The sequence below is a fragment of the Chelmon rostratus genome, chromosome 23 (genome assembly GCF_017976325.1).
Source record: "Chelmon rostratus isolate fCheRos1 chromosome 23, fCheRos1.pri, whole genome shotgun sequence".
In the NCBI taxonomy this organism is placed as follows: domain Eukaryota; kingdom Metazoa; phylum Chordata; class Actinopteri; order Chaetodontiformes; family Chaetodontidae; genus Chelmon; species Chelmon rostratus.
The window spans coordinates 5,750,460-5,766,051 of record NC_055680.1 but is presented as its reverse complement, the minus strand read 5'-3'; the positions used below and the strand labels follow the sequence as shown (position 1 = coordinate 5,766,051).

Genomic DNA, 15,592 nt, shown 5'->3' with positions numbered 1-15,592 from the left:
CCAGCACTGTGCTGGTTGAGAAGCCTGGCCTGCAGTGGAAACTCTGGCTGGGAGGGAGGTTAAAGAGAAAGGGAAAGGAGAGAGAAATGTTTAGGTGCATAAAAAGAAAATGAAAATGTCTGGGTCATGGAGAATGAGAGCAGAGGAGAAAAGAAGAGGAGAATAAGTGCTGGGACGACAGAAAGAGCAGGAGAGGAAGAGAGATGGGGGGATTTGGCCCTCCACTGTGGGTCTTGGTATCTCCAGTGAGCAGCACTGGGCCTCAACAGACCACAGAGAGCAAAGTGGATGGGAAGGAAACACAGGAGGTAGTGGGTGAGAAATTTCTTGAGCTTTCTGGCCGGCTGTCAGACACCTGCCTCTGACTCACCAACCTCCCACTACTCTCCCCCTCTCTGTCCAGTAGGGGGGAGCTGAGTTTGGGCAGAGAGAGCGGCTGCTAAGAAAGGAAGGACTCGGGAGAAAGCAACGGGGTTTCCAGCTAATGACGTGTGAGGGCTAAACGGAGACACAGTTTAGAGAGAAAGAGAGTGGGAGGGGGCATATAGCTCCGATGGGTAACAGGACACAGCTGCATGAAAGATGTATCCCCTCCACACACTCTCCACCTCATTGTTAGATGGTTATGGTGTGTGTGTGTGTGTGTGCGCGTGTGTGTCCACAGTACTGCAGATACTTCACTTCCAATTTCGGTCGACATGCCACTTCTATCTCAATCTATCTCTCTGTCTGCCTCTTTCCACCTTTCTCAAAATCTCTTAATCTTTTCAGAAGAGCTCCTAGATCTTCGCTCTCTCTTTCTCAAATGTCACACTATGTTCCCCACAGCACTATTGGCTCACAATAAACCGGTATGAACATATCTCTGTTTGAACTCTGCTCTCCTCTCTGACACACTGGAGCTCCCACCTCTTTTTTAGTATTGGGTCAAGACCAGGAAAAGTTCTGTTGTTATGTTTCTTAATGTTCTCTACAGATAGAAAGAGCACTGTGTCCATTTTCCATTTCAACACTGTAGTGCGCATCCATTTCTTAAGTGTCAGTGTGCACCAGACGAGTGTTAGATGTCTACAGAGCTGTGTCAGCAGTTTTCGCTTTAATTTGGAAATTATTTTCCACTGCGATATGTGGGCACCAAAAAAAAAATGCTTTGTGAGTGAGAACTAACTTGGTGACGGTTTTAGGTTTATCAGAAGTGAATGTCAAGACAGTCATATTAAAAATATGTGACATCCTGTGACATGATTTGTTTTGGCCACCTGGGGGCACAAGCTGTAAACCTAACAATGACATATTATTGCCTCGTAAAGTTATGGCAAACCTGTTAGAAAACTGTTCACTGTTAGCACATCCAGTAGATGTGGAACAATATAAGCATCCATTGTGTCCAACCTCCACTCTCTTTTAGTTCTGTTTTAGTCTCCACCGACTCCTGAGGGACATTTCTGGCTCTTCAACTGCTAAATGCTCTACTGTGTTCGCTAACTGCTAACTTTGTCTGCCTGCTCAGCTGGAGAGATAGTGTGCTGTGGGTTTACCAGAGCTTTTTTCCCACTGAAAACAGCTGACTGCTGCAGCTATTCTCATATTATTGTGTGCATCGCTGGTAACTGAGGTCGTAATTCCTTACAATTGACATCTGGACCAGTTTATTTAATTTCTGACAAGTGAGCTCTCAGCCGGCCTATAAGGGCTACCACTGTACCACAGGCATTTCACACATGCACAATTCAACACGGACCTATTGAAAATCCCATCATCTCTAAGCCTTTACGGCAGATGCAGAGGCATCTACAAGCAAGCAGAAAAATGAACACCATCTTATTTTTTATGGTGTAGCAGTGTGTGCATTGAATGCTCAACTTACACTGAGTAAAAACCATATTGGTACTGCAATGTTGTGTGCTGAATCAAATCAATCCATTTTCACTGCAGCTTTACTAGCACAGCCTACAAGGCAGTCGCTGAACCACTAGCCCACTCTTCTGCTCTGACCTTTTTTTTCCACTCAGACTCTTAATATAATCATAATAGTCATGACAACAAAAGCCTTGTGGGTCTTGAGCCAAAAACAAACTTATCCCAGTGTCCATAGTGAAACAAAGAAAATTCAGTTTTGGATAAGATAATTTTAGATTACAGAGTGGAAGGCTGTGGCTTCCAAGACAAGACAAGATGTGTGCAATAAAGGCTGGATAAATGTGTTTGAACGTAAGGTGCATGTCTGTTTACACTGACTCTACTATTACACTGCAACTAGTCATTGCTTTATGACACAAAGTATGAAAAAGAAGAGCCTGAGTTGAGTTTATCAACGCGAATCAAGTGAGTTTGTTTCAGTTTGACTACACATACTGCAGTGTGAACGCTGCTTTGTGTTGTCTAGCATCCGTACCTGTTCAGACGATGCCTCCATTTCCCCACTGGGGATCTAGGCAAAAATGAGAGGAAAAAGTAAATGGTGAATAAGCTTAGACAGGACGGAGGGCACAGAGACAAAATACTAACAAAGTAATTGTAATTGTTACACATAATGACACAAATGCCCCTTACTGGCAGATCATATAACAAATGTCTTTCTTGTTTTTCAGCGATCAACATTTGTGTGACAAAAAAGCAAAATGTATTATAACTCCACAGCAGCTTTTTAATGAATATCTGCTCCATTTTACAGAGGGTAGCAGGGGGTGTGCATCTTACACCGCACAAGTGACAAAGAAATGAGGGCACGGTAACAATGTGCCAACAAAAGCAGTGCAAACAAGGAGAGAAAAAAAAAAAGTCAAAGGTGTAGAGACACCACAAATGTTTGCTGCAGTCTGATCATATCACTCATGACTGGCTTGGTTTGTTAGCTGCTAAGGTTTGAATGACAAATAGCATAATGTGCCATAATTTAACAGCAGCTTTCTGAGCAACATCTGCTCTGCTTTGTCTGCAAGTTGCTCTGAGTGGGGATCATTAGCGACAAAAACACAAGTTCATGGTGTAAAAAAAAAAAAAAGCTGAACAGAGGGCAGCAAGAGAGAAAAATATCAAAGGCTTTGCAGATTTATAATAACACATAGTCTTTTTTAGATCATGTCACTGGATGCTAACAAATGAAAAAAAAAACACATTTCAGTAACAGATGCTACTTTATTGGCAGGTTGCCTTCTGTTCCTGTAAGATGTTTGCTTTTTTAAATCCGTGGTTACTGGAGTACATAATATGGCAAGTAAGGACACTGCATGGTACCTAAAATATGCAGATGATGTGAACTGTGTAAGAATGGAAATACAACCTGGTGCAAGTTTAATTTCTTTAATAATTCAAAATGTGAGTTTCAAAAATGTTTTGGTGCTCTGTGTATAATTTCATAAGATTATACTGCTTCCAGCATATCTTAGAAATGGGTCTTTCCTTTTAACAAGTAGTGTAGCATGTTTCCCATGTTCCCAGAAGCAAAAAATGAATACAAAGAAAATGACTAGTCCAAGGATGCGGCGCTTTTAAAAGTGTGCATCTGTGTGTGCGTGTGGGCGCACGTGCACATATGCACATGTGGGTGGGACAGGTTCGGGAATAGAAGGTATCTAAGCAGAGACAGAGGCAGGAGAGAGGAAGAGAGGGAGACAGATAATGAGAACCAGGGGGAGGTGATGCTGGCATGGGGAGAGGAAGATAGAGACCAGAAATAGACATGCAAAGAGCAAGGTGTTGAGTCAGAAAATGAAAGAAGAGATGGCAGGCATGGAAGGAGGATGGGGGGAAAGAGAGGGAGCGAAGTAGGGAGAAAGTGAGAGGAGGAGTGAAATGCGGAAGAAAGACGGAGGGACAGAGGGAGAAGCAAGGGGGGGAAATGTGAAATGAACTGTGAAAAAAGATTAAGAGTGGGAAATAAAGCAGGAGAGAGAGAGAGAGAGAGGGAGGGAGAGAGAAAATATGCAGGAAAAACTGTAAGAGAATGGAAGCAAGGAAGAGCTACTAAGAGCAAGATGTAGGGAGCAAGAAGATAGAGAGAGAGGGGAAAAGAGACACAAATAGACATGTGAGGTTGAGTCACACAGGGAACCTAGAACAAGCTGAAAGCATACAGAATTACAACAGGAACCACAGGGAGCATCACTCTCTCTCTAACACACACACACACACACACACACACACACACACACACACACACACACACACACACACACACACACACACACACACACACACACACACACACACCCTTTGCATATGTGATGTAGAGATGCACTTCTCAAGTGTGGAATGAGAAAGCAAGGGCAAAGAGTACTTATAAAAGGCTCAAAGATAAAAGGAAGGAAAACGAGGAGACAAAGATGGAGGTAGAGGTGAAGCAGGTGAAACACAACATGAGAGGGATGAGCACTTAGCCTGGCATGCACACTAGATGTATAAAAACACACACCCACACCCTCTGAAAAGAAGGTTAATCTTTCCTCACTTACCACACTTGGTCTCTTTCCCCACCGGCCCCCGTTCTGAGCCCCATTCCCTATTTATACCAGCACCTGGAGTTGCTACAAGGGTGGCACAGAGAGTGGGGACAGCGATCATGGCCAAGGAGAGATGAGGAGAGTTAGACCACAGTGTGTGTGATTTATGCCCTGTGAGGCATCAGCCAGTACCAGCAGCCAGCTGAGGCGACAGCACACGGCATAGTTCAGCCTGACGCAGCGTCACAAACGTACTGTCGCTACAGAGCACCGGTGAGTAGCGCTGCCTTCCCGGTCTGTCGGAGGACGCTCATCCTCCATCCACAGGAGTGTGAGGGTTTGTGTGTGTGAGTGGTAGCTGTCAGTTAATACAGCAATGGGTGTTTGGCTGTAAGAAAGTGAGCGAGAGAGGGGCATGTGTCTCAGTACACTTCAGTGTGTTTGTGTCTATAGATTCATACAAGACTGATGGATAAGCATATATGTATATTACAGTTTAAAGGTGTTTATTTGTGTGTGCGTGTATCTGTGAATCCACATGATGAATAACGTGCGTCTGCCTGTACAATATCTCTGGGGTCCATTTAAAACACAGCAAGGCGTCACCGTCATGCAGTCAAGTGTATCTGTGTGTGACTTGATTGTCTCAGGGCCCAAAGAGACAAAACAGCCAGATAAAGCTGGATCGACATATGTGGCCATCATTACAGCGAAGAAGAAGCAGAGGGAGAGGAAGAGGGAGGGAAGTGAAGGAAAGCATGAAGGAGAGACATTATGTGAGAGTGGAGAGAGACAAAACAGGTGTGTAGCACAAGCCTTCCAGCCGCATTTGAACTTGTTTTTAACTGGAAATGAGATGTTTAAGAGTCACTGGTAACCTGCTGCAAAACAAGAAGAATCTTCAAAATGTGGCGTACGCATGTTGGCTTTAACCAGTCACTTCACTCCGTTTCAAAAGGTTCCTTTGAAGAAAGAGTGCAAAAACTGTCTTCCTCTGACTGCAACACCGCCCGGTGTTTATCATGACTTCTGGAGGTGCGTTCTCGTTTCAAGTTCAGTCACTCACTGCGTGCCACTTCCTCGTCTGTCTCTCTCACTTAGACTTTCTTAGACTCCGTGTCAACAAGATGATTCGCATTGGTGCTTTGATTCCCCTCACTTAGCCCACCCGAACAGTTTAAAACTCACAAGTACTCTCTCACTCACACACACACGCACAGTGCTAGACTCCCTTTAAGTGCAAAGGGTGGTAAAAAGCAAAGGAGCTCTTAAAACTCATTAGAGGAGGGAAAGCCCACTGCAGATGATGAGATACACTCAATTAAACAGGATAGGGTTCTACTGTGCCCAGGGGAGCCATGCTAAACCAGTAGGAAGAGAAAACCACGAGAGAGGCAAGATTTGTAATATCTGTGGTATATGTGTGGATGCAAGTGTGTGTGTGTGTGTGTGAGAGAGAGAGTGGATGCCTGTGCGTGATGAATGTCATAAAGTTGACAGATACATCTGGATGTTTGGCAGTCTGTGTATGATGTGTGTTAAGTGTGTGTGTGTATGTGTGTGTGGGAGCTGCATGAGCTATGGCCCCCCCGAGAGACAGTGGATGTGATCATATGTTGACGACACATCCTGATAGGTGTGATAAATGCTCCAACACGTCTGTGTCAAAGCGAAGGGTGTGTAATTTCTTGGAAGAGCCCCGCAGGGATGGATGTTGTGATATTCATAGTAAATGAGAAATGGATGGACAGTGTAAGAGAGAATGAAAGAGACAGAGGATCATGGGGGAATTGGGAATACAGACAGATAAAAACAAATAGAGACTATTAGTCAAACAGACAGACACTTACTCCGAGCTAATGACAGAAAGTTGTAATCTACTGCCAATCTGCATGGTAGAGCGGATGATGACAGCGTACATACATTGTAATATGACGCATATTGTCTGATTGTGTTCTGCTGTCTGTGTGACATCCCAGTGATCATATTTTACCACATTTTATGACACATATACGTATAACATGTATAAGATGTCACTATGTGTTGTTTGAAAGGAGGATGATTTGATTCAATGAACTGGCAATTTATGTTTTGTGGCATTTCAAAAATGTGCATGAAGAAGAAGTCCTGCATTGGAAATGCAACTAAAGTAAATGTATGCAAGTAAAATCAGAAAAAATGTACTTAAAGCTTCAAAAGTAAGAGTACTCCCTGCAGAAAAATGTTCCATTGGCTGCTGTACCATTAGATTCTCATGTCTAACCAGCATTTCACTGCTGTAACAATAAATGTAGTGAAGTAAAAAGTAGAATATTTCCCTCTGAAATAAAGTGAACAGAGGTATAAAGTACAGAACAACTACCTCAAACTTGATTAAACATACTTTCAGGTCATAGTAGTTACATTTCATCACTTCACACAGCAGGTAAATAGACCAGGTTTTCATGTGCGTTTTCAAAAAGGATCCCAGGTGGCAAGTTTATTCTCTATCCCTGGGAGCCAGTCTGTTTAAAATCTATTACAGCTTGTGTCCTGTGGAGACCCACCAGCAATAGGCCCACAAACTATTTCTGGATCCAGCCCGAGTGGAAGAAAGAGGTCAGCTCCCAGTGAAGCTGACAAGATAGGTCACACATTGTCTTTTCCAAGAACTTGTTGTTTTCCCCTAAGGCAGAAATCTTGTTTTTTTAAATGCAGATTTTGGTGATTGTGATAATTATTTGGCCACCACACTGCACCTTATGCTGGCCCATTGACTATCTGCGTACTTTTAACATCCCCTGATGTCCTTTACTAAGACTTGGTCCATAGGAGACATCAGCAGAGATGGTGAGTGAACACAGAGCTCCACTTGATGACTTTTTACAAGACATTTAAAACACACTTGGTCTTTGTCAAGACACACCATTCGAGACATTCTCGAGGCCATACCTTGAAAAAGAAGAAAGTGTGGTTGAAACGTCTCTGTGATGCTGTATGTACAAAAGGCCAACATTACTGGTTAGCTACATCAGCTAAATACAGTATATCACTAAAGAGAACTAAACATTCAAGTATTTACACCCTAGACTACTTAAGAGGGAAATCAGTTAAGCAAATCAAAGAGAGAGCAGAGGATAACAGAAAAAGGGAGAAGAAAAAGAAAGTGTTAAAATTTAGACTGCGTGAAAGAAGAAATGGTGCAGATGCTGACTGAGGTACAAAAGCGACCGCAGAGACAGACCGGCTGTCTGACAGTGAGCCAGATAAACAGACAGGAGGAGTTCAACCACGCAGCAGGAGGGGTTCAGCCACTCCCAGAGCCTCCACACAGAGAGAGGAAAGACGTCTCCAGTAGCACACTCTGATCGAGGTGGAAATGAGTAACCAGTGGAGCCTGTCAGAGCAGATGGCTGAGAATCCATTAGCTAATAGTGGAGGAGCCTCCCAGCCAAACTAATGACGCCCTCATTACTACGCTGCACGCGCTCCCGCCCAGCCAATGGACTCTGGCTGGGCCTTTGTGTGGACCGGGGTGCACTAACACACACAAACACAGATGCATACACACTAGTGCATGCATCTGCACCAATGTGTACAGAAGCGATTGGACAAAACCTGCGTGCCCTCTTGCATCCTCCAAGTAGCGCACGTAGACACACACACACAGAGCAGGAACGTGATCTATGCAGGGAGGGGCTAAATTCGGCGAGAGGGAAAGAGACAAAAAAACGTGTGGACTGAGAGATTATCCCATCCATCTATCCATCCTTCTGCACACATGACTGCCACCTCAAAATATGCCATCTGCTTTTCACAGCATGGAGAGATGAGAAACGAAGCAGAGATGAAAAACGCAGCATCACAGCTGCATAAATAATTTAGCCTGTGTGTGCTCTGCATGTGATAATGCACAGCTATTCATTCATCTATCCGTTATCACCTGTGTTTATTAACACACTCAGGCACACGTAACCCCTCTGCAAGCTAAAGAAACAACCATGTAGTTGACAGGCAAAGAGACAGGCACCAAAGTTAGACAGCAGATGCAGTGACAGCGCCGGTGTCTAAATTTTTTCTGAGCATTCCAGTTACAGTACCGGTAAGAGGTGTTTATGTATATTTTAGTGCTACAATGAAGAGCTGACAGCTCTCAGGACCCACTCTGGGGTACATGAACTACATCTGAACTGTGTTCATTTTACATCTACATTCTCAGAAGATGATTCACCTTTTTTGGTATTTTGCAGTCACAGAGGAAACAGCACTGGCACACAGTCAGAACGCAACAACACACTAGCTCACTGCGGGAATTCTGATCTCGACTGCTGACCTAGATAGTTTACCTTGCCATAGTCTATAATGGGCGTTTCCACAGCAGGGAACAGGTCTTGGGGGACTGAACAGTGGCAGGCCAGTAGCGTTCAGCTTAGCAGTTCATGTAATGAATAATAATAACCTAATCTTTAATACCCCTAACCCCCAGAATAAAGCATTAATAAGTGCTTTAAAATAACTAGTAAAGAGCCAATATGCATGCTAAAAGCAACTAGTTCATGGTGAATGTGTACCTTTAACATGACCGCAGGCTCGGAGAACAGAGAGCCAAACATAGTTTCACTTTCCCTTGTTTGACTAGATCTTGGCTCATGTGTAATAGGAGGAGAGAGGTTTTAAAGGTGCTGGTTCACCTATATTAGCATTTCAGCGCCGACAGACAGGACACCAAACAAGAGATGACAGCACAGCTTGGGTTCGGATTCCAGCTAATGCAGTCACAGCAACTGCCTGCTATTCCCATGCAAGTTTGTCCTAGACCCATCAGCCATCAGGGCAACCCCACAGAGAGAAAGTCGACAGCAGCTTGCATGACTAATATTACTTTGAAATGCAAGCTAATAGGCTTTTAAACAATGGCGATATTTTGGGGTAAAAACTGAAAACTGTGACAACCAGCCATTGTAATTGGTGAACGACTGGCTTCTGTTGCCCCACAAAAACCTGGAGAAAACCTTTTGTGATCAGGTACAAAATGATGAGGTCTTTTCAAGTTTGCTGTTTCAAGTTTTATTCCCTCTTTGATACATTTTTGATCACAGCAAGATCCCCTGTGGGGCGATAGACACACACTTTCCTGGTGTCAAGCCTTCATCTACATTCACTGCCTCATCAACTCCCCGTACCAATGAGTGTGCACAATCGTATGCATTTGTACGCTAGTATGGGTGTGTGGGGGCGGGCACTCTCCCAACAGAGCCGGGGGGACAAGCAGAAGCAGAGAGGGGGACTGGAGTTGAGAGTTTGACCGGCAAAAGATGAGAAAAAGAGGTCAGGTAAGTGATAAGTGCAAATGTAGACTGCATTCTGCAGGTGTCAATTGCTTGTGAGACCTTTCCGTGGTAAGATAGAGGCATGCATTCTGAATTACACAGTTAGCTTAGCAGTCTAGTGGAGCCAAAATAAAGGCTTGGTAATGGAGATCTGAATGTTTTTGTGTGTTGTTGGTATGTTTAGGAGATGCAGACGTTAGCAATTTTTCCTTTATATTTGGTTGAGCTCTAATAGATTATTTTTATGGCATGGACACACTATCCATAATGTTTCAACTGACATGTGGAGTCAAACCCTTCCAGGGCCATGCCATAGATTTTGTGGATGAGGAAATATGCTCCAAGACATCTGGTCCTTGTGTAGCTGGAGGGAAAGCTGTGTCCTCAGCAGTAGGTCGAGTACATTCTCGATGGCTGCTGTGCCTTATCACCAGTTCCTTTCTTTTTTCCCTGGCTTTTTGCCTTTTAATTGATAGTGCAGCTGGAGAGAGACAGGAAAGGGGGAAGAGAGTGGGGATGACATGCAGCAAAAGGATCTGAGTTGAAATCGAAGCCGGTCCACAGCCTTTGTACATGGGGCGCCCTATCTACCAGGTGAGGAATTGGGGCGCCCCCCTGTCGCCAGTTCTGCTGATTTTAATGCACAGGAGAGGAGTGCAGAGTGTGCGGCTTGTGACCTCAACAAGCCGCACCAGCTTTGTTCTGCTGGATTTGTCAGGCTGTGACCAGCAGTGTGCACTGGAACAGTTTGCAGTTGAAACTAAAGCAGGTAGGATGACAGCCGGCACCTTTAAGACCAAGTACACAACATTTTACCTATAAACAGTGGTATGTCCCTGCTGGTTGGTAGAGAGGGTTTGCACAAAAGTTTACATATCTTGCGTATTTACTCACAAGAGCATGACATCAGTCTTATACATTACCTGCAGTCACGCAGATGCTGAAGGAGGAGCTCACCTCTGGGAACACAATTTGGATAGTGACCAAAAGCATAAGATCACGGATAAAAGCAGCTGTAGTTCGTTTCCTTTACAGGATATCTGGGCAAACCCTTCGGGCTAAAACATTACCTACTCAAAACACTAGTCTGCATGATGCAAAGTCGAATCAAAGTCAGTTGTGCTGTTGTTACATTTCACAATGGCCCAGCCAAAATTCTTAGCACGATACAGCTGTCTGCTTCAGTTTCAAGCTTTGCAGTGAGGTGTGATGTACGAGGCAAGGAAAAGAGCTGTCTTTCAGAATGTGTTCTTTCATTCGCACCTCTGTTCACTCTTCCACAATTAGCACCGCAGGATGACCCAAGCCCCCTTTGGGACTAAGATGGGAAGTTTCACAGAGGAATAAGAGCAGTTGAGTTCATATAACTGTGTCATTCTTTTATAATGTGGAAAGCAAGATGTTGTACTTTGGTTTTTGAGTTTGTTATAGCCATCGAGGATAGGGTGATGAGACAGAACATTGAGGGTTGGATGATGTTGAGAAGCTTAGTATAGAGCTGTGTCTTCTCCATCTGGTAACAAGTGTCCTAATTGTAGATTTTAGGAATATTATACTATTTTCTAACTACCTTGCCAGGAATTGCCAACAAGCTTTAGCCCCAGTAGCACAAATCTCTCTGAAAAAGCCCTTAAACCTTCATTTCTGTCTAAAGTAGGATGAATGAGGGGTTTAAGTATGACAGCCTATGCTTTGCTAGAAGGGGGAATAGCAATGCCTTTTGGGGGGTTGGGGCCTCTGGAATATAAAAGTTGAGGAAAAACTGTCTTTGAGTGTCCATTTTTAATTAATGGATGAAGCCCACATGCCAGACACACAAGCAGATTTGTCAGCTCATTGATTATAAATAAAATTAAACCAAAAGATCAACACAGGAACGGGACAAAGGAGTTGGTACAGTTCTGGTGACCAAATCCTGCAAAGGCTACTAAAGGCTGGCCTCCATCAGTGTGTTCTCACATCATAAACAAGAGTATTAAATAGTCAAAGTTGGCTTTATTTTCACTGCATTAGTAACTTTCTCCCTTATTACCCTTATGCATACTGACAGAAGTTGTAATGTGCCCGTAGCGAGTATTCAAACCCCCATTACATGTAGCACAGATCGACTGACCCTCTTCATCTTTCTAGTACAGCGGAGCAAGGAGGTGAGGGCACACAGGCAAATATCAGAGTGGTTCTGTTTAGACAGCTGCAGCACCGCCAGGGAGTACAGGGTGAACACCTTCTTAGCCAGGAGCTATGGAGGAGAAAGTGAGAGAGGGATGAAGACATAAAAGGAGACGGAGGTAGGGAAGTATATAAAAACATGCAAACAGAGACAGAAAAAGAAGAATCAAGAGAGACAAAGAAGGAGGGTAGAAGGAGAAGGGTGAATTATACAAGGCTGTCAGCTTTGGATAAATAGGATTAAAATTTGCAGTATAAACCAGAGATGAGCCAGGGTGACTGAGAAGGGCAGTGTGCCAGCAAAGCATGTCATGAAACATAAATCCATCAATTCCCATTCCCTGCCTCGGTGGACTTCAAAGACAGGTCTCAAATCATACATCCATTCAAGCATGCAGCCAGCTTGCATTGCAGCACGAAGCGTATAATGTGCGCTGAGCATGTGAAGTGTGTGTCTGTCTGTGTAGGATGTGGACATCCACTCAGGATGTCCCAGCCTGTTGTACTTGCGTAAACCCTATTTTGGCAGTTTGAGAGTCTATATGTGTGTGTTTTTATAGCAGGCACATGCTTGATTTAAAACATAATATTCCTCACTCTGAAATGCACAGACAGAAATACACTGAGTCTACATGTATTGTTATCCACAAAAACTTGGAATGCAAATATTTCACTCAATGTTCAAAGACTATCAAAAACACAAGACTACTACTTTTGTATATCCTGTAATCATGTCAACTTGCAGGTGGGGTTACGGTGAAATGAGGGGTGTCAGAGGAGAAGCTGGGTGTAGTTACGTATTGAAAGTTTGCAAGCTAAGATTCACTTTTTTATAAAGCGATGGCAGAGACAGGTTCTGTTTTTGCAAAGGTGCAAAGGGGGAAATGGTGAGCTTTCGTGTATTACCATAGTCTGAAAACTCTGATTTGCAGAAGCCTTCTTCCAGAGGTATGGTTTGAAAATTTGACACGAAAACAGATGATGTTTTGCCACAGAACTTATAATACTGAAGCCCGATGCTGTTCCATCCATTTATCCTGGGGACACAGCCGGGATGAGCCAGCGTGTTGCTAAGTTTATTTTTCTTTAGTTTCATCCGTTGACTGTGTCCAAACAAATCTGCACTGCTAGATAATGCTAGCCAACGTTAGCCTGCCAAGATGATTCATGTCAAATGCTGAAAGGATGTTTTATACGGCTTGAAGGTGTTGACGAAAAAAAGTTTGAGCAAACTTTAGCGAAAACAGTTTGTCAGATAGCGATGCTGCTGAATTTGATGACGGATATATTCATAACGATAATTCTGACAGACAACACAGGATTCTGGAGTTGTTAACGATAAAGGTCGTCCTCCTAAGCTGCTAGAATAGTGTTGGCAAGATAAGGCCAGGAAATTCAGGTGCATGTGGCACGAGGGAGGAGTTTCCCTTCAGGGCTTGTGCCAGAAAGTGCCATTTGTGTATTTGATGAGCAGAGTTGAAGGTGAGCAGGTCGGAGGCGGACGGGTGGGTGGAGATAGAGGCTTGGGCTATTTGCATATTCATAGAAGCATGCATATTAAATTAAGGCAATTAAGTTGTAGAGTTTCAACTAAGTCATTTTACGGCATGAAGGGACTTTTTCAAAAACTTCTCAGTATGTAATTTTGATGAACAAAGATGAGTTTTTAGGAGTTTAATCAATGCCAGGCGAGAAACTTTGAATATTATACTACCACTACATATTTGTTCATGTAAACAGTTTATTTGTGTGTGTGTGTGTGTGTGTACCTGAGGATGGGGGAAAAGAGAGACAGGGAGCAGCACTGTATATGCGAGGGAAATAGAAACCTCTCTCTCACATATATTTCAATCAGTGTGCAGGACTCCCGGGCCACGATGTCAGTTTGTTTTCATCAAAACCTGCTCCACGCAGCTCGTGGGACACGGTGGTGTGTGCAGGCGTGCCACACACACGCACACACGGACACGCACGCACACAGCACGGCTGTCATACTAGGCGGTGCAGATGATGGGCTTGTGGGAGGCAAATCCACCTCCGTTCTGTTCCTGCTCAAAGAGTAATCAGGGAGCTCCCAAACCAGGCCAAAGCACACTGAAGTAGGCCAGTCCTGCGACCAAAGTCCCCTGCAGTGCCAGCGTGATTTCTTTTTCCACTAACAAAGACTAAGTCTCGATCTTGTCAGCACCTGGCAACGAGTTACTGGTGGGTGTGTATATTAAAAGCGTACATGAACGTATTTGAGAGTTTGTGTGCGTCAGACCTCCAGACTGATCTTAAAACTTTAAGAGTCGTATGAACCAATGGGATCATGGTTTAGAAAAAGCACTTTGGCGGCTAAAATGATCATTAGTATAATTTAGGCTGAGGTAAGAATTTGGGTTTACGGCTGACATTAAAATTAGGATAAAGTTTAGCTTCAGGTAATAGCTTGGCATGCAGCGGTGAGGATTAACATTTTAGCCAATAAGAGAAGGTTTGGTAGCCTCGTCGGAGGAGCCCGTATAATAATCAAGCTCACACACCAGCGTATTCAGTGAACATCGGGTGCTGAGTGGCTTGTTGTTTCAGTCTTAATCTGTTGTTGTTTGCACTGCTGCTTGGTTAACACTCCTAATACTCTAGCTGGCACATAATTACAGCTCCCAACAGGATCCAGCATGGCAAGACTGGTGCCACGCTAGCATTCAGCCTAGTATATTTGTGCGCCTACGTCTGTGTTTGTGTGTCCATGTGAATGTGTCTGTGAGTAATAGAGAGACTGCTGTTTTGCTGAAGTTTTGCAAAAGTTGGTGGAGGAAGTATAGTGAGTGTGTGTGTTTGTCTGTGTGGGCGGCAGTGTTGGATTTCACTGAAGTCTCCAGGGAGCAGAATAGGTGTTCGTGTTCAGGTGCAAGACAGAATTAGGATCTTGTTAAACACACGCTGGTTAGGAGGCACACACACCACCATCACCTCTTCTCATCACTCTGTGGCAAGCAAACACAGCCTGCACACTGACGCGCGCTATGTCTCACATCAAAACACACACACGAATCAGCAAGAGCTCCCTCGTGAGTCAGCAGTAATCCTGCTCTAGCTCTCGTCCCGGCGAATCATGTGTCTGTGGTAATCATCACACTTACATACGTACACACAAACATTAATCCTCTCACACCTTGGCCCTGCACCAAACCCTACATTGACACTGATCCCAGACCAGTGCTTACTACTTAAAGGAGCTAGAAATCAGTGGGGAAACAGATGGATCAACACCCACAGCTGATCTATGTTCAGCTGAGGCTCCAGCCGCTCTGAATAAAGGAACGGCACATTTCCTGTTCAGAATCTCTTTAATGACAGTGATTTTGGCTGGGACAATGACACTGCAGACATTTGTCTGTTAAAAACCCTGTCAGAAATCTTTTTTCTTTTTTAAAAAAGTATGTGAATCTATAAAAGACGTCTCCAAGTCTGTAACTTTGACATGAAAAGGCAAGCGGGGTATTTTTAATTGAATCCATCAGATTGATTTGATGATATTGCATCTCTATCAGTGTAGAAGAACTCAATCTCATCTGCTGATTGCCTGAGCTCTTCACATAAAAGAAGCGGGGATGTTTCATTAAGGCTGTGATCATTCAACAAGATATACTTTAGAAATCAGCGCGTATTCAGAACTGTGTACAGGGT

The 15,592-nt window shown here is 43.9% G+C and overlaps 1 protein-coding gene across 1 annotated transcript in view; it reads right to left on the bottom strand.

Annotated features, from left to right (window-relative positions):
• The window catches only part of dnah2 (dynein, axonemal, heavy chain 2), a 212,666-nt gene that overhangs the window by 118,262 nt on the left and 78,812 nt on the right, over nt 1-15,592 (bottom strand). The window contains exon 16 of the mRNA XM_041965689.1: nt 11,865-11,990. Within this exon, the coding sequence (XP_041821623.1) occupies nt 11,865-11,990 (126 nt within the window). The remainder of the gene's footprint in view (nt 1-11,864; nt 11,991-15,592) is intronic.